The 16,893-nt window shown below is 51.7% G+C and overlaps 3 protein-coding genes across 3 annotated transcripts; 1 reads left to right on the forward strand and 2 right to left on the reverse strand.

Moving 5' to 3' along the window:
- Window positions 1-523: 523 nt before the first annotated feature.
- On the reverse strand, window positions 524-7,757 carry trim25l (tripartite motif containing 25, like). The gene is made up of 16 exons (XM_069712779.1): window positions 7,682-7,757; window positions 5,525-6,355; window positions 4,976-5,071; window positions 4,640-4,873; window positions 4,388-4,547; window positions 4,259-4,291; window positions 4,111-4,149; window positions 3,967-4,011; window positions 3,815-3,856; window positions 3,694-3,741; window positions 3,017-3,253; window positions 2,803-2,916; window positions 2,206-2,241; window positions 2,057-2,116; window positions 1,867-1,932; window positions 524-1,542 (listed from the first exon to the last, which is right to left on the reverse strand). Exons 2-16 carry the CDS (start codon window positions 6,152-6,154, stop codon window positions 968-970), a joined length of 2,415 nt encoding a protein of 804 aa, XP_069568880.1. The 5' UTR covers window positions 6,155-6,355; window positions 7,682-7,757; the 3' UTR covers window positions 524-967.
- Window positions 7,702-8,726, forward strand: nudt15 (nudix (nucleoside diphosphate linked moiety X)-type motif 15). The gene is made up of 3 exons (XM_069712831.1): window positions 7,702-7,850; window positions 8,245-8,441; window positions 8,518-8,726. Exons 1-3 carry the CDS (start codon window positions 7,702-7,704, stop codon window positions 8,631-8,633), a joined length of 462 nt encoding a protein of 153 aa, XP_069568932.1. The 3' UTR covers window positions 8,634-8,726.
- Window positions 8,727-10,257: 1,531 nt separating this feature from the next.
- Window positions 10,258-15,989, reverse strand: LOC138629268 (carboxypeptidase O-like). Its single transcript, XM_069712869.1, has 9 exons — window positions 13,399-15,989; window positions 13,203-13,242; window positions 13,010-13,111; window positions 12,831-12,935; window positions 12,569-12,685; window positions 12,237-12,330; window positions 11,565-11,767; window positions 11,013-11,097; window positions 10,258-10,936 (listed from the first exon to the last, which is right to left on the reverse strand). Exons 1-9 carry the CDS (start codon window positions 13,464-13,466, stop codon window positions 10,671-10,673), a joined length of 1,080 nt encoding a protein of 359 aa, XP_069568970.1. The 5' UTR covers window positions 13,467-15,989; the 3' UTR covers window positions 10,258-10,670.
- Between the last annotated feature and the right edge of the window lie 904 nt (window positions 15,990-16,893).

The following is a 16,893-nucleotide window of genomic DNA, read 5'->3' on the forward strand; positions in this document are numbered from 1 at the left end:
GCGCGTGACCCCTTCGACCCTTCAAATCAGTTACTGCACTTTCACGTTCGTATCTAACCTTCATTTTACTGACTACACTGTAAGTGTTTAGATTCTAACATGCCGCGTCGTCGGCTAACATTTTGTCATTAACGTTATTAATATATGTAGCATTTTTTTCCTCTTTTTTTTTCTTTCCACATGAAGGGAATCCAAATCCAGCTCAACGTTGTTGTTGTTGTTATTGTTGTTTTTTATTATTATTTTGGAAGAAACGGAATATTTCTGCATTTTGACTATTTCGCATATTTAAAATGAAAAAAAGGAAAAAGGACAACAAGCTCGAGCTTTAATGTTTTGTATGTTTGTAGGAGAGAAGATGAAGGAAGTCTCATTCAGTCTTTGGGTTGGTTGTACATATCAGATCTGGTCTTTTCCCTGTGAAGCGGGACGTTCAGGTTCGGCGTATGTCTTTTGGCCGAAATCTAAAAATGTCCCGTGACGACTTCATGTCTCCCCCGCGTGATCATGATTATTCAGTTGCCTCTTTTTTTTTTTTTTTTTTTTTTTTTTTTTTTTGATAAATAAAGCAATACAAAACAGAAAGGGATGTCTCGCTGGTTTGTTGTGAGTCGTACTTGATGGCTAATAAAAACAACAAAAAAAGGGAAAAGTTTAGATTAGGGTGTCAATTTAATGTGCTTTACGCGTAACAGAAGGTCAAAGGTCACGAGGATACATCCTCTCGGGGTCGTTCGTGTCTGCGTCGAAATTTCAAGGCAATCTAACCAAAATCGAGGAGTGTAAATTGCAATATTTCCACAATGCAGAAGTGCATTTAGGTTAAAAAACAAACAAACAAAAAAAACTAAAGCCGGTGCGGCGAGACGTCAGAAATACGGTCAGTCTTCGTGTCCGGTCAGTTTCAGGTGATCAACGTGAGCTCCTCAGAGCTCCCCTCCCCCCCTCCCCTCTCCAGGAAGCGGCCTCACAGGGGACAGATCTTGATGCTGTCGGAGGTGGAGCTGAACTGGCCGAGGGCGAAGTCCAGCCCCACCCCGACTCCGCTGCCCACCCCGAAGGCGGCGTACAGCGGCTGGGTGAAGTTGGCGCGGAAGGTGTGCAGGTGCGTCAGGCTCTCCGCCACGCTGTAGAAGGCCAGCGACCCCGCCGCCGCGTCCAGGTAGACGCCCAGGCGCGGCGAGTAGGTGACCGGGATGTCCCTCTTCTCGTTGTCGTGCAAGGCCGAGCAGCAGGTGTCCGACAGCTCCAGGGTCCAGGACCGGGCGTTGTAGCCGAGCGCCGCCCGGGCGTCCGAGCCCTTCCTGCTCAGCGCCCCGTAGGCCACGCCCACGGAGGAGCCGCGGCCCCGCCACTCCACCTCCCAGTAGCAGCGCTGGGCGTGCAGCGGGCTCCGGCACAGCGCCTGCGTCCAGCCGTCGAAGCGCCGGGGGTTGTCGGGGTGCGGCCGCGCCGCCGCCTGCAGCGTGGCCTTGGTGTCGCCCTCGGAGAGAGCCAGCCGCCTGTGGGCCGTGTCGGGGTCGAGGGTCAAGCTCACGGCGTCTGAGGAAAGACATTTGACGGACGAGTGTTTACAGACCGCTGAAAGACTCTTCGTCGCGTAAGAGTTTGCTCGGTCGTCGCGGAGAGCGTTACGGTTTCCACCCCGAGCCCTTTGCGTCCGCCGTGTTGCCCTTACGAGTTGACGAAGATCGCGCGATGCGATGACAGATCCGTCTCCGTGGCGACCGAGCAAACCCGCCGCCGCCGCCGCCGACCCGTGTGATTAAAAAGCGCCCGAACAATATTTCTAAATAAAAGCTTTCCTGTTTTCATTGACCCCCGCAAGCAGACGTTTGTAACACTCGCCAAAACACGGAGACTCACACTGCAGGAACTCCTCTCTGGCCCTCGGCTCCGGGGCCTGGATGCTGTCGATGTTGATTTCTCTCACTGTAAAAAAAAAAAAAAAAATTACAAAAACATCAAAACAAACGCGTCAGTTAATGGACAAAACTTTTAACGCGCGCGTCGTTATATTTGCAGGAGGCGAACGACGGAGCTCCGTCCGACTCACGTGCGGGGAAAACCGGAGCGTGCATCGTGGCGGGCGAGTCCAGGAAGAGGCCGGGGTTAACTGACCAATGAGAAGGCGGCGTTAAGACGCAAGTGAGCAAATAAAAGACGCAGACATTCATTTGACACGTACGAAGGCGGCAGTCTTACTTTCCGTCGGCGTTTCAGGCAGAGCGGCCATCGCCCCTGTTGGAGGCACACAAACATGTGACTTTCGTTTCAATATGACGAGGTACATTCTACATTTTCTTTATTGCCGACGTAAGCATTTATGTCCCGGACTGAAGTTTTATCTAAGAATTAAAAGTGTTAGTGCCGATGCCTCTTTTTTATGACAGTTTCAAAAGTATTAAAAAAAAAAATTAAACGTGACGTTTTGGAGGAGACGCTGAATTAATTAAGAAGCAACGACGACAACAACAACAACAAACTGCTTTCGTCTCTCGCTCCTCAAATGTTTTCGCCACCTTCACGCCAACAGACATTTCCACTGATCGGTATTCACGTTTTTCTCCTCCTCACAGCGTCACAGACAGCTTCAAAACATTTCAGCTTTTCTCCTTTGAACAACACGTGTTGCGATTTCTTTTTCTTTTTTTTTTTAGGACTTCCGCTCGTCTGACACGTCACGCTCAGTTTACTATCTGGGCTTCTACTTTTTATTATTCTTAACTTCACTCAAAAAGTTTTTTTGGTTTGTTTTTTTTACTACGATCGGACGGCGCGGAGGTCGTCGTCAGGCCTTACAGGGGTTTCCTCCCGCAGGCAGCGAGTTGCCGGCCGGGGTAGCTGGGGTCGCCTGGCTGTTGCCGCGGCGATGGGAGCGGAAGAGGCTGCTGATGGACGCCATCCGACTGAAACCTGACGAAAACCAGAGGTGGAAAACAAAACGTCTTGCGGTTCTCACGCCAGAAGGTATTTTTATACGATGTACCGATTTTTCCAGTCGTTTCGAACGTACTTCCACTCGATGCGGGAGCTGGAGCAGGAGCAGGAGCAGGAGCAGGAGCAGGAGCAGGAGCGGGAGCAGGAGCGGGAGCTGGAGCGGGAGCGGCCGGGATTGGGACTGGAGTCGGCGGGGTGGCAGCAGCCGTGGAAACCGGGCTCCGACCGGGCCGGCTCCAGAGGGACTGAGACTCTCTGCGGCTGGGAGTCGGACTCGGTCTGGTACTTTGTCTGGCGTCGGTCTCCCTCACCGCTTCAAAAGACACGGGAGATGTCAGGTCGAGGTTGGACGCACAATCGGTGTCGGTGTACACAACCGCTAATAAATAGGACGCTTTTTTTTTTTTTTTTTTTTTTTACCAGTAATGACAGAAGTGTTACTTCTCTGACTGCAGGCAAACTTTTATCAAACGTAACCCACAGAAATAATACTGCAGCCTACGTTTCCCATAATGCAGCTGGATAGCCTTCACCCTAACAGAGAGTTTTAATAGAACAAATATTCGAGAAAAGCAGGAGGCGGGAACAGATATTTAACGAGAATAAAAAATGTTGCAGGAGGAAGTAACGGCCGTTTTACCATCAGGAAGTGTTTGTGTTTTAAATCACACTCGCTCACACGTTCCCCCCCCCCCCCCACACACACACACACACACACTTCCTGATAAATCAAAAGCGCACACGAGGACTCACCTCGAGGTGCGTCTCTGCTCCTCACGTCCAGACTTTTGAGGCCGATACCTGAAGGAGGGAAGTCGCGTCAGTGAATCGTTTCTGGCGTTGTTGTATAAAACAAAATGTCCGTGCGCAGTACCGAGTCCGGTTCGCGCTCCAGCTGAGATGCCGGGAGTAGGAGCTGTGGGGAAATCGTACATTTATTCATATAAAACAAATGACACCAAATTTGGGGGAGCGGGTTGGGGGGGGAATGAGAAAATATGTAGACAGAAAAAACACTGAACGAACCTGGCGAGCGGCCGTTTGTGTTGCGAGTACCGAGACCGGAAAACACTAAGAGAGGAAAGGAAAGCGGTGGGTGTATTTCACGGGAACGAAAAGTGTCGTCCTACACCGCATATTTAGATTTAATAAGAAATTATCGAAACTCACGTTTAAAAATGCCTCCTTTCTGTCCTGCGCTCTTATTGGCTGAATGCGGTCAGAATAAATCACAGTTAAGTCAAGTAAGAAAAAAACAAAACATCGACACAACGACACTCTTTCTTTATTACGCCGGCAGAAATGTTTTGCGACTTACGGTCTCCCAGGGTGAACAGCGTCGTGTCGTTGACTGGAAGAGAGCAGACAGCGCGATGAAGAAGGAGAAGATAAAGGAGAAGAAGAAGAAGAAGAAGAAGAAGACGAGACGGGATTGGCGGAGGCCGACCTTGTTTGGCGATCTTGTCGAGCTCCCGGTTGCACAGATCCTCCACTTGCGCCTTGAGGTCCAGGACGGCGTCCCGCACCGGCTCGAACGAGGCCTCGGGGTTGACGTTCACGGCCGGCAGGTCGCCGGACTCGAGCGGGGCGAGCAGGGAGTCGTACGTCTGAGGGGAGGACAGGGAGGTCGGTGAGACTCGCTCGTCGGGACGGCGTGAGCCGGACGCGACTGCGCCCGCCGATACGGAGGGCGGCCGACCTGCAGGTAGTGGATGTGGTCCTCGCAGCGGGCCAGGTCCTTCATCTCGGCGTCCCTCCTCCTCAGCTCCTCGATCTCCGCCTCCAGGCTGTCGGCCACCTCCCGGGCGCGGCCCATCTTCTCCCGGCCGGCCCGATCCAGCAGCTCCTCCAGCAGCTCCTCCAGCCGCTCCACGGAGAGCCGCAGCGCCGCCATCGCCTGCTCCGAGTCGCCGTGGACGCCGCGTGCGGAGCTCTGGGCGGGACGGACGGACGGACACGGCGTCACTCGGCGCTTCCGGGAGAGGCTCGCGCGAAAAGACACACAAAAAAAAAAAAACCTGCGGCGCCGACCAACCTTCATCTGCTCCATCATCTTCTTCATGTCCTTCTGCTCCTGCTCTCGGTCTCTGAGCCTCCGCTGGTTCTCCGCCTGCATCTCCGACAGCACTTTCTACGGGGAGACGGGGAGACACGTCGAGACGCGCGGAGACGCGACGTCGCCGCCGAGCGGTTAAGACGCGGGAGGGTGGAGCGTCTCCGAACGGACAGGAATGCCGTCGGGAGTGTTTTTTTTTAGCCCGAGTTCAGACGTGCAAAAGGAGCGAGGGCGACACCTTTGACGGACGTAGTTAGACACGACGATAGATCTTTTGAAAGATTGAACTTCCCTGAACGGGACGGCGTCGTTTGATTTTCCGGCGCGTCGACGCTCTTTCTAGTGCCGAACCGTATCGTAAAGCGAGAAGGAAAAACTCCCCTTCTGACAGGAAGAACAATCAACTACCGGCTACTTTAACCGCAGTTATACCGCTCGCTGAAAATGATTTTTTTTTTTCTTTCTCCCAATCGCAATAAGCAAACACTTGAATTTGATATCGCGCGACGCGACGGGACCCCTCCGTACCTGTCTCTCCGTCCGCTCGGCCTTGGTGGACACGCACTCGTGGCCCTTGTGCAGGTTGCTGGTGCAGAGCCAGCACACGAACATCTGACACTGCCGGCAGAAGAACTCCTGCAGGTACTTGTGCTGCGTGCAGATCTTCTCGGCCAGGTCGGCCGTGGGCGCGATGAGCTCGTGCTGCTTCAGCGCCTTCTTGGTCTGGTGGGGCTTCAGGTGGGCCTCGCAGTACGAGCTCATGCACACCAGGCAGCTCTTCACCGCCCCTCGCCGCTCGCCTTTGCACATGTCGCACGGCACGGCCGAGGAAGACGGCTTGCCTTTGGGCCGGGACGAGGAGGCGGCGGGGGCGCGGGCGCTCCGCATGGACTCCCGCACCTCGGATTTGAGGGCCCCCTTGCGCAGCTGCTCCACGGCCTCGGCCAGCATGGTGTTCCTGGACAGGGACGGCTTAGGGCAGTAGGTCTGGCGGCACTGGGGGCAGCTGTAGATGCCTTTGGGGTCGTCCTTGCTCCAGTAGTCCTTGATGCAGCCCATGCAGTAGCTGTGGCCGCAGGGGATGGTGACGGGGTCGTTGGGGAGGTCCAGACACACGGGGCAGTTGAACTGCTCGTCCGTCCACAGGTTTCCGCTCATGGTCGACGCCGGCGAGAGACGAAAGAGGGCAATTGCGGACGCGCGGCAGAAGACTGCGACGGAGAGTGAAGTCTGGATCCGCAGGAGGGAAATGTTGCCTGTCGGGTGAGGCGGGCGTGGCCGGGGCCGCCGGGCAGGTCGGACCGGGGAAACGGGTGTCGGCGGAAAACTGCTAAAGAGTGCGTCATCGCAATGAATGGACTGGAAGAAAACAAAAACAAGAAAAAGTTCTGCAATTTCTGCTGTAAAATTGGATCGTTTCTACTCGAGCAGTGACCAAAATAAAAGCACGCGAGAAATCCCAAAAGGCAACGTGGCAAACATAAATATTCAAAAATAAATACATACGTCAACAATACGCCAACGAGCCCTTATGATAAAATAAATAAACCTGGACATATTATTGCAGTGTAATATATATATATATGAAAGAGCAGCTTGTGAGGAATTGCGTTACACGCGGAGGCCCCACCTACGGATCACACCTGGAAATTGAACAAATTTCCACTTTATATCAATCTGTACATTTAAAAACCATCTAAAAAAAAACAAATGTAAAGCGCTACACCGTTCCTACGATAAGACACATTTTGTGAAAAAAAAATAAAAAGGACTTTCCAAACATGTTCTCACAGGCGGTAAAAAAAAAAAAAAAAATAAAATTGCTCTCCACAAACACAGCCGCCACAAATAAACGTGAACTCGCGCAAAGTACGCGGGGAACTATACGTCAGTCAGATATTACCGCTTTGTAAATTTGTTTTATTTTGTAGTTTCATGACTGAACTGCTTGTAAAAAAAAAAAAAAGTGTAAAGTTCAACTTGTGTCCAGTAACTTGTCATGAGTAAAGTCCTGTTTTACCTACTTAACCTCCACTCATGTCCTCAGGTGACAGCAATCAGTCTTTAATAGAAATTTAAAAAAAAAAATTGTTTTCATTACATTTATTATTTATTAGAAATGTTCTATCCAAGCAAAGTGATTAGCGGTCCTTTTCCTCTGTTAGATGATGCGGTAACCTCAACTAGTCACGAGATGGCAGTGTTGAGCCAACGTATTTTTTTTTTTCGTGGCCGCTATCGACTGTATATAAAATGTACTTATTATCCGTTCAATATTAAAAAAAAAAAAAAAGAAGAAGAGAAAAATATTCGGATAACATTTTAATTTTTGACTGAGAAAAAAAACATGTTGCTGAACCGCCCCGTGTTGCCAAAGAGTGTTTAACAGTCAAGATGACTCTCCTACGGTCGAGACAATTCGACCATAACCGGCCAAATTGAACAATTGCGCCTTTTATCAGAACGTCGGCAATTTCGGACTTACGCGTCATAATATTGCGCCACTCTGTTCGACGGAATCAAATATTAAGCTCACGGGGCGAAAGAAAGGCAAACAGGAGGGCGCCTCGTTTCTCGAGGGACTTTCAAGCGAACCCGGAAGTACGCGGAGGGGAACCCTCTTGTGACGCTCGGTTCGCTTCTCCCGTTACGTTTGTTCCGCACAACTTGCATTTCATTTCTCACCCGGTTTACGATTCGTCCAAATGTCGGGTAAACCCGTCGAGCGCCCGGGGGTCGGGGTCGGGGTGCTGGTGACAGACTCGGCCCACCCGGGCTGCGTCCTCCTCGGGAAACGGAGGAGCGCGGTGGGCAGGGGGACGTACCAGCTCCCCGGCGGACACCTGGAGTTCGGGTAGGGAGAGAGACGGAGCAGCAGCCATTCACAAATCTGCCGTTCATTCATGAATGTGTTCCTGTCTCCATGTGTTCAGCAAGTACTAAGACATATTTTAAATATATATATATATATATATATATATATATATATATATATATATATATGCCTTACTATATATGTATATATGTTGTTACTAGTGCCTGTTAAATAAGTGTGCTCAAATACTAAATTGCTATATTTTTAAATGGAGTTTGGTGTGTGTGGGAGTGAGGCTGTGTAATCTTTCTTTTAGAAACAGTCGGTTATCTCTCAGTAAAGTCCGGTTAGTACAAATACGCCACGAGCTGTCCTGACGTAAAGAGGAGACGGACGGACCTGGACGTGACGCTGATCCCGTGTCTTCCAAAAGGGAGACGTGGGAGGACTGCGCCCGCAGGGAGGCGATGGAGGAAGCCGGGGTGCGTTTGGCGGACGTCCGCTTCGCGTCGGTGGTGAACTCCGTCAGGCTGGAGGAGCGGTACCACTACGTCACCGTCTTCGTGCGAGGAGAGGTGGACGGGCGGCGGTCGGGAGAGCCGCAGAACCTGGAACCGGAGAAGAACGAGGGTACGTGAAGTAGAAATGAAGCGTCCCCCGCTCACCCCGAACAGCTCACCGGACCCCGATCTCTCTGCTTCCGCAGGCTGGACGTGGACGCGCTGGGATGAGTTCCCTCCGGAGCAGCAGCTCTTCCTGCCGCTGGCCGGTCTGAGACAACAAGGCTTCCATCCGTTCAGGAACACGAAGACTCAATCCTGAAACTCTCCTCTTTCCCCAGAGGATAAAACACACACAACATCCTCGAACGGCACTTTTTTTTTGTTTTTTTTGCCCGTATAATAAAGCCTTCTCACAAACGTACCTAAATTGTCCGAGACGCGTAAAAACTGCGATACTGGAAATCCCCGCTCGGGCTCAGAAACCCTTCCAAAAACGATCGTCCGCGAACACTGACAACAACGTCTCGCGTCCGTACGCTAAATGTGAAGCCAAAGTCAGCCGCTGGTTCGCTCAGCATTAGGCGAGGATTTTTTTGTACAGCACGTTTCAACAAGACGATTCAAAACGCTTCGCCGGAAAACATTAAAACGACCAGAGCATTAAGAAAACTAAAAATAGGATCAAAGTTACAGTGCGGTTTGACAGCGTCCTCAAATCTGGTTCGGCGAAAGGCAGCAAACACAAGAGGCTGAAAACTTTCAACATTAAGACGGGAAAAAAAAAGTAACAAAAGCTAAAGCTCGCTAAATAATAACATCTCGTCGGTCCAAACAAATGGACTGAGAATAACGTGAAATAGATTGCAAACTAAATATCACTGATACTTCATACTTCCGAATGTATATAAGAGTATTTGAAAAAGCCTGTAAAACCACGCTGAAGTCAAACCCAATAACAAATACCGACGTTTTTTTTCCAGCGCGGAGGTGCAGCCTCGTACCGGCCGCCTCTCGCGCAGAGACAATATTGACCGGCAGAGGGAGCCGGTGGGCCGCTGGGGAAATATCTTTTCCAGTTGTGAAACAGGAGGATTGCAAATATGACATTGTGAAGAATAAAATAAAGGTGGAGGTGTTCTCCCGGGTTAAACGGAGGAGCGCGGTGGGCAGAGGGGACGTACCAGCTCCCCGGCGGCCATCTGGAGTTTTGGGGAGGAAGGGAGGGAGTGAGGGAGGGAGGGAGCAGCATCCATTCACAAATCCGCCGTACGGCGTGTGTACCGTTCATTCATGAACGTGTTCGGCAACTACCGAGGCGTGTTGCGAATGCGTGTTGTTACAAGTGCCCGCTAAATAAGTCAAATCGAGCACCAATCGTGACGTGAAGAGGAGACGGGACAGGCCCAGATGTTGACGCCTCGCCCGCGACGCCGATTTCGTGTCACCAAAAAGGGAGACGTGGGAGGAAGCGTCAGCGGCGAAGTCCATCGGACCCCGGAGGAGCGGTGCCGCGACGTCATCGAGCGAGAGGACGCGGACGGGGGGGACGGGGGGGGGGAGCCGTCGGGAGAACCTGGAACCGGAGAAGAACAAAGGGTACGTGAAGCACACACACACACACACACACACACACACACACACACACACACACACACACACACCACCACCACCGAGTCTCCGTCTGACAGTTAAATGGTACAAACTCCTCTCTGTCAGTTTGTCTTTTTACCACCATTGTTTGTATTTATTAACCCTCCCGTTGTCAGAACGACCCGCAGCTGTGTTCAACCAAGTTCTATTTCATTTCTTTCTTTTTATATCTTTTTTGGGATTCATCATTCTTTAAAGAAAACCCTCACAGCCTCCTTTTCACCAATGATCCCAAAAAATATGAAAATTAATTAGAACTTGGTTGAACACAGCTGCAGGTCATTTTGACACAAGAACTAAAGTTTTCGAGTATAGAAAAAAAAAGGTCGATCGAAGCCATCTTCTCTTACAGTATTATTATTACAAATACAGTACGTGAATTATGTTTTAGTTTTTTTATTTCAGGAATTCAGGACAGTCAGATTGTTGTCTGTGATTTGATCCAGATTTTCAAACAAATCAAATGTAATTTAGATGAAATTATCGTTGTGAATTTTTACAAGACACGTGAAAAAGAAAAGTGCACAGATGGAAACATTCAAATACACTCGTGTCGCTGTAATAGTTTGAGCGAGAGCCGCGTTATTCTTATTATTTTGTGTTCGATAGAGACATTTCCAACATCTTTTATGAACAACAAAGAATTGTACGTCAACCGTTTTAGATGTTAAAAGTTCTTTTTGAAAGCGACTTCCCGCGCTCCTCTTCACATCAGCGTGGCTCCGGTGACCCCCGCTGCTAGCAGCACGGTCCAAAGGGTCGCGGCGGCGGCGGCGACGGCGGCGTTAAAGGCCTTGTCGTGGGCGTAGGTGATGATGTGCAGGACTCCGCCGTAGGCCTCCTCGCAGGCCGGCCGGATCTGGTCCTCGGGGAGCTCGAAGCCGTACGTCCCGTTGTCTCTCATCTCCAAGGTGTAGGCCAAGGGGATCCCCTGCATCCGGGCCCAGTCTCTGGAAGAGCCCGAGTTGGCGTCTGAGGAGAGAGTTTTATCGGTTCAAATCGAATATTTACAGATGTCGGCGGGTCAACTGAAAGAATATCGACTTACACAACACCTGCGGGGAGGTTCCCACGGTGTAGTTCTTCCCGTGGACCGACCGGATGGCCTCCGCCGCGCCCAATCCCACCTCCATCTGAGGAACCGCGCGGAAGTCGCGGGATCAGTGACGTGTGCGGAAAAAACCCCGAAAGAACCCCGATCACTTGCATCGGCCTCCCCGCCAACAACGGGCAGACCTCCGCCTTCCGCTATCGGGGTTTCGCGGCTCCCTCCGGTTCTGCTCCGCGCCGCCCGTCGACGGATGAGGACCGACCGCCTCAAAGACATCTTCCGTAAACGGCGTGAAGCCATTTAACCGTTCCGTATTCAATACCGTATAAACTGTATCTGAAATCTTCAAATTAATAAACACTATTGTCTCACTTAATGTGTTTTTTGTGATCTAATGAGCTCCGTTTCTATGGCGACAGGCGGAATGCTCTCTTTATTAACGGAGAAGCAGGCGTTGATAATCCTCGTCGGGCTGTAAAGATGTTAATTACGCGGTTTATCTCCAATTGAATATTGCGGCTTCGCTCTCATCGAGTGTGTCAAACCTACCAGCTCGTCGTAGTTGGAGGCGGTGAAGTTGGGGTGTCCGTAGGGAAGCAGGAGCAGCTGGCCGTAGGAGTGGATGGTGAGGAAACACAGGAAGTCGGCCTTTCGGCTCCCGACGAAGGCGGTCACGGCCCGGGCCTCGGGCTCGGACGCCGGCCCTCTCCCGGCGTAGATGTTACTGCAGCAGTCCGACGACACTCCGACAGCTGGGGATGCAGATAAAGCGGTGACGGCGCCTCTTCGGTATAATTCCACACGCAAACGGGTGCATTTAAAGCGCCGTCACGCCAGAATTACACAGAATTACACAAGATATCGTGCAAAGGCTTGTAATACACCTGTCGGACCACAAGGGGGGCACTGTCACATTTCCCCCTAATATTATTGTAATTTCTGGCAGTGGAAGGTCTGAAAGGTCAAACTTCAAGGTGGCCGTGACCTCACGTTCACTCGGCACCGACGGCGAACCGGTGAGATTTTGCTGACCGAAAGGTCAAAGGTCAGGGTCTCTGTGAACGCGATCGCTCTGGAGCGCCTTCGGACAACCCCTTTAAATGTGGCACAAACATCCACTCGGGTTTGAGGGCGTCCCGAGCTTCGAGCCCAGTACGTTTTTTTTTCCTCTGCGTGCCGTATTGATCGTATTTAGGTGAAAGAACTCCCGACGGCACTCACTGCCCCAGTTGGCGTCGAAGTTGCGGTTGAGATCGGTGCCGTGACACGTGCAGCCCGACGTCCCCGGCGACCTGTTCTTCCTCCACAGTCGAGTCTGGACGGATCCAAAATGTTCAGTCAGTCACAAATATTCTTTTCGCCTTCGTCTTATCGTGAAATCGAGAGGACTTTCTGTTTGGGCTACGTCGAGCGTCGGAAATTAAATTCTCCGGCGGTTTTAAATCGTAGCTCGTTCCAACTCAACGTTAATAGATCGTCTGCTCATTTTGACATTTCGGAGCGCGGGACGACAGAAAAGCCACTCGATAAACGTCCGTTAAACGAGCACCGACCGTGTTGTCCCTCCAGGAGTAGATGTAGCCGTCGACGTTGAGCACCGGCGTCACGTAGAAGTCCACGTTCTTCAGCATCGCTTCCATTTTTGAGTCCGTTTTGTACGTTTGCAGGATCTGGATGGAGAGAGCAGACGGAAACCGCACCGGGGTCAGATCGTTGTACTGGAGTACAGTCGGTCTGGAAAACACACGCAACCGTCGCGTTTCTTTGTTTTACAATGTGTCATGACAAACGATTGTTTTTTTTTTCCCCCTTTACCTGTCTGACAAAGTACTGGCAGAAGGCCGGGGCGATCCATTCCCTGGCGTGTATACCGCAGTCCATCCAGATAGCTTTCTTTTCCTTTCCGCTGTCCAGGCCAATCTGGGAAACAAGCGTCCATAAACACCGGCGTCCTTCCGTTACACACCCAATTCGGGATCTGAAGCGTGCCTTACCTTGAGCGTGCCGATATTCCTGTTTTCGTAGGTCTTCCCGTAGTTCTCCCGGGTCACGACGTCGGGGTGCTCCTTCTCCATCCGGCCCATCCAGTCACCGATCTGTAAGGCGGAGCACCGTCACGTGTTCAAATGTGCGCGCGGCGATGTGTCAGAGCAAAAGTGTGCGAGAGCGTCGATCGGGCCGCCTCACCTCTGCCATGGGATGGTATTTGTAGTAGTCGTAGTCCGCCCTGTTGCGCACGGGACACACGGAAATATTACCCGCCACGTTACCACGTCCTCCGAAATAACAGATCTGACCTCTTAGTCCTCGCGTAGATCGGGACGCTCGGGAACCAAAGAGGCCGTCGAACCCTTCGGGACGCCACTTCACGATTTGAACTCACCTGTCGACGGCCGCCGCCCCGACGGCCGAGAGCAGCAGCGCGCAGCTCAGTCCCGCACAGATCAGCATCGTCTCCTAAACTCCCCGTTTGAAAAGTGTCCGCTTCACGGACCGCGGGAAGGACTTATAGACGACGCGCATCAGATAAAGAGCTTTGCCTCACCTTTGCCTCAAACCGAGCTCACGGCGCCTCACGTTGTTGGTTAAAGTTTAACCCGAGCTGACAACCTCGGTCTCTTTACATCCTTTATAATAAAGTCATTTATTGCTGACTGTTTTTTTTTTTTTTTTTTTTTTTTACATCCCCAATCTTCCTTATTTATTGTTATATGCTCAGCTGATTAAATAAAATGACACGAAACGGTCGTAAAAAATGCCCGCTCGAGTTCCGCCGAGCTGCCGAGTCGGCTTCTCTCTCTCGCCCGCTGCCTCGACCCTTTCGGCTTTTCTCGGCTACGAACTCGAACCGGTTCGACGCGCGCGTCGGTGCCGTGACGTCAGCGGATGGGACATTTTATCTTCCGCGTAAATCCCGTCCGTTAAAATCGGCTCGTCGTCGGGAAAATGAATTCCCGCGAGACGGCGTGTTAACTTGAGTCCGTCCGACGTTGTTCAGTCTTTGGAAATCCTTCATTTCGTAGTTTTCGACGGCAATCTGGAAAAGAGGTCTTTGAAAGGTGTTCTATGATTAAGTCAAATTGACAACTGACCCTGGTGCGGCCGTGACGTTCACACGGTGTCACGTGGTATTACACTATGAACGTCAGAGGGAGAAGATTAGATAAGAAGTCAGAAACAGGAATGGAAGCAGTGACGAGGATCGTAAATACAGACGCCGCACATGTTGGGTTAAATCGAGTGTACGAGCCCGGGTGGCCGTAAACATCTTTTGATACCATTTACACATTTGTTCAGCCGTGTTGGTTCAGACTTTTGGAATCTCTCGCGCTTTTAAGTCCTTCACCAATTCCCGATACCGTGCAATTCGCGATGTTATTCGCGGCGTAATACGATACTCTTCCCGATGACATTTCTTTAAAGCTTTAATCGTGCGCGTGTGAGGTGATTATCCCGGAACGAGCAGACAGTCGTCGTAACGTACGACATTTCCTTCGCGTCTGGACCGAAGCCGGCCAACGTCGGCCCGGCGCTCAGCTGGACTGACTGTGTTGACATTATGGACTCAATTTAATGGAGGTTGTTTTTTTTCTCTCCCCATTTTCAGAAGAACACCGGGCTGTTACCCCCCGCGGTGCAGTGCAGCCGGTGTCCCGCTGCAGAGCGCTCACCCCGGTCCTCACGTCCTGATTGTTGCCTCATTATTTGCCGCAGCGTTTTCTGCTCTGCAGCTCGCGCGGAACGTCTGCCGCGGAGCGAAGGAAGAAATACAACTGTACGCCCACGGGAACAAATTCATCACGAATGACCGTAAATTCATCTTTTCCGGCAAGACGCCGTCGCCGCCTGACCAAGATGTAAACAAATGAAAGGCAGCGAGGGCTGCTTTTAATCACATGCAGAGTCTTGACCAGCAGAGGTCAGTACAAAGCCTAGTAGAGAGCAGGCGGCGTGTGACACGTCAAACGTTTGTCCACCCGGTCCTTCGCAGGTGGACGAGTGTCGACGAGTTATATGGTATGAGAGAATGTTCCATTCGTCTCGGCTTCGCTCCGAGCTCCCCGGTGCGCCGACGGCTGAAACGCTCGCGTGTGAACTCGGCCTCGGCGACCTCAAGTCCCTGTTCCCTGCTCCTTTGCTGACATGTGCATTGTGTCCGTTCGTGAACTGCTCATGAGTTGCCGAGACAAGACCTGTCCGAGCTCTGGCCCCGAGTGCGCAAACCCACTCTGTGTGTGTGTGTGTGTGTGTGTGTGTGTGTGTGTGTGTGTGTGTGTGTGTGTGTGTGTGTGTGTGTGTGTGTGTGTGCGTGTGTGTGTGTGTGTGTGCGTGTCCCAGATAGACCATCAAAGGGCGCATCACGCTCCTCCGGCAGTTTATGTCATGAGCCTTTTTATGAGGTGCAGTTAACTCGGGCGAGCGCATGCGGTGAGGAAAAGCTGTGTCAACATCTGGACAGGCTGACGAGGACGCCGGGTTTTGGACGCACATTCCCGAGGGGGGGCCCCCGGGGCCAGCCAGTCTCGAGGAGGAGCGTCCGACTCGCGGCTTCTTTACTTCGGCCTCCCGTTCGTATTTTTGTGGCGGAAGAATTTTTGACTTCGGGTTCGTCGAAAAGCAGAAACCCGACAGAGAAAGAGAAAGATTAATAGTTAAACATTTGGGCAATTTTAAGACACCGTGCGTTGCTACGTGAGGACGTGTATGCCGCAGGGCGGTTCACGTACGAGAATCATGCACCGTCTGTGGGGCAATCAATAAAAGGTCACTTGGCTTTTTTTTTTTTTTTTGGCTTCGGAAAAGATGTCCGGTATTGACCGAGCTGTCCCGAGGCACTTGTGAATTCTAAAAAAAAAACATAAAACGGGGTGAAAGACATTTCCCCATGCTGGATTGGGATGTTCTGAAAGTATCAGAAGGCCCATTTCCCCCGTCCCGTCGAGACGCGCCCGGCGTGACCCCGCGGCGAGACCTCGATGCGCCGCGGGGTCCATTCGGAGCTCCTGAAGCTCGACGGGACGGGGGAACGGAGAGACTTTTGGCGTAACTTTAATAAGCCCTCGTCGACAAAAGAAACGAGTTGGAAAACAGCCAGCAGATGTCAGCCAAGCTGCTGCGCACACACACACACACACACACACACACACACACACACACACACACACACACACACACACACACACACACACACACAGAGAGAGAGCGATGCCTCCCACACACGAGAGCGGCATAAAAGCACTAAGAGTGCTTGTAAAAACACCTCACCGGGACTGACAGCGGCAAACACCAAACAAATCACAAACACAAATAGTGCAGCCTTCCTCCCCCCACAGTGCAAGCCCGCCCCCTCCCCCCCCCCCCCCCCACCGGACACTTTTCGATGCATCGGTATCATTTCTCGACACCCGACCCGAGCTAAAACCCCGAGGCCCCTTCGAGATCGTACCCCCTCCACCCCCCCGCAAACGAAACCATCACGCCGCTCGCCCTCGCTCCCGCGGGTCGTCCGAAATAGCCGAGTGGAAAATGTAACGGTTGCTCCACGAGTTGCGGGAAAAAAAAAAAAAAACGGTCCACGGCGCTTCTCCGCTTTCTAAACAAATCGTTTGAAGCGGTCGGAGTGTAAACGAGACGGTCGCGTAAAAAAAACGTGCCAAACGCTCGTGATCTGAAAGACGAGGACGCGCGATGTCCCTCGCGGACGTACGAGACGGTACGGGCTGGAGCGGATGTGGACCGTTTAGAAAAGTGGACGTCGTTTCCGGGTTTTGTAAAGTGCAATACCACCGAGGACCACTAGGCGCTGGCTCCAAAAGGCTTCGAGGTCTCTCAGACTCCCGTTCAACTTCTCTAAGTAAATATTCAGCCCCCCCCCCAA

This window comes from Brachyistius frenatus, unplaced genomic scaffold (genome assembly GCF_029030835.1).
Source record: "Brachyistius frenatus isolate BFR_SWC_R1_liver_20210118 unplaced genomic scaffold, ASM2903083v1 Contig_112, whole genome shotgun sequence".
In the NCBI taxonomy this organism is placed as follows: Eukaryota; Metazoa; Chordata; class Actinopteri; family Embiotocidae; genus Brachyistius; species Brachyistius frenatus.

Coding starts and splice junctions, on each gene's coding strand:
- nudt15 (XM_069712831.1), top strand. CDS start 7,702: ATGTCGGGTAAACCCGTCGAGCGCCCGGGGGTCGGGGTCGGGGTGCTG. Junction 7,851..8,244: donor GGCGGACACCTGGAGTTCGG/GTAGGGAGAGAG, acceptor GTCTTCCAAAAG/GGAGACGTGGGAGGACTGCG. Junction 8,442..8,517: donor GGAACCGGAGAAGAACGAGG/GTACGTGAAGTA, acceptor CTGCTTCCGCAG/GCTGGACGTGGACGCGCTGG.
- LOC138629268 (XM_069712869.1), bottom strand. CDS start 13,466: ATGCTGATCTGTGCGGGACTGAGCTGCGCGCTGCTGCTCTCGGCCGTC. Junction 11,768..12,236: donor CTTCGACGCCAACTGGGGCA/GTGAGTGCCGTC, acceptor CTGCATCCCCAG/CTGTCGGAGTGTCGTCGGAC. Junction 11,098..11,564: donor CCTCCAACTACGACGAGCTG/GTAGGTTTGACA, acceptor GCGGTTCCTCAG/ATGGAGGTGGGATTGGGCGC.
- trim25l (XM_069712779.1), bottom strand. CDS start 6,154: ATGAGCGGAAACCTGTGGACGGACGAGCAGTTCAACTGCCCCGTGTGT. Junction 2,242..2,802: donor GCCTGCGGGAGGAAACCCCT/GTAAGGCCTGAC, acceptor TGCCTCCAACAG/GGGCGATGGCCGCTCTGCCT. Junction 2,117..2,205: donor GCCTGAAACGCCGACGGAAA/GTAAGACTGCCG, acceptor CTCATTGGTCAG/TTAACCCCGGCCTCTTCCTG.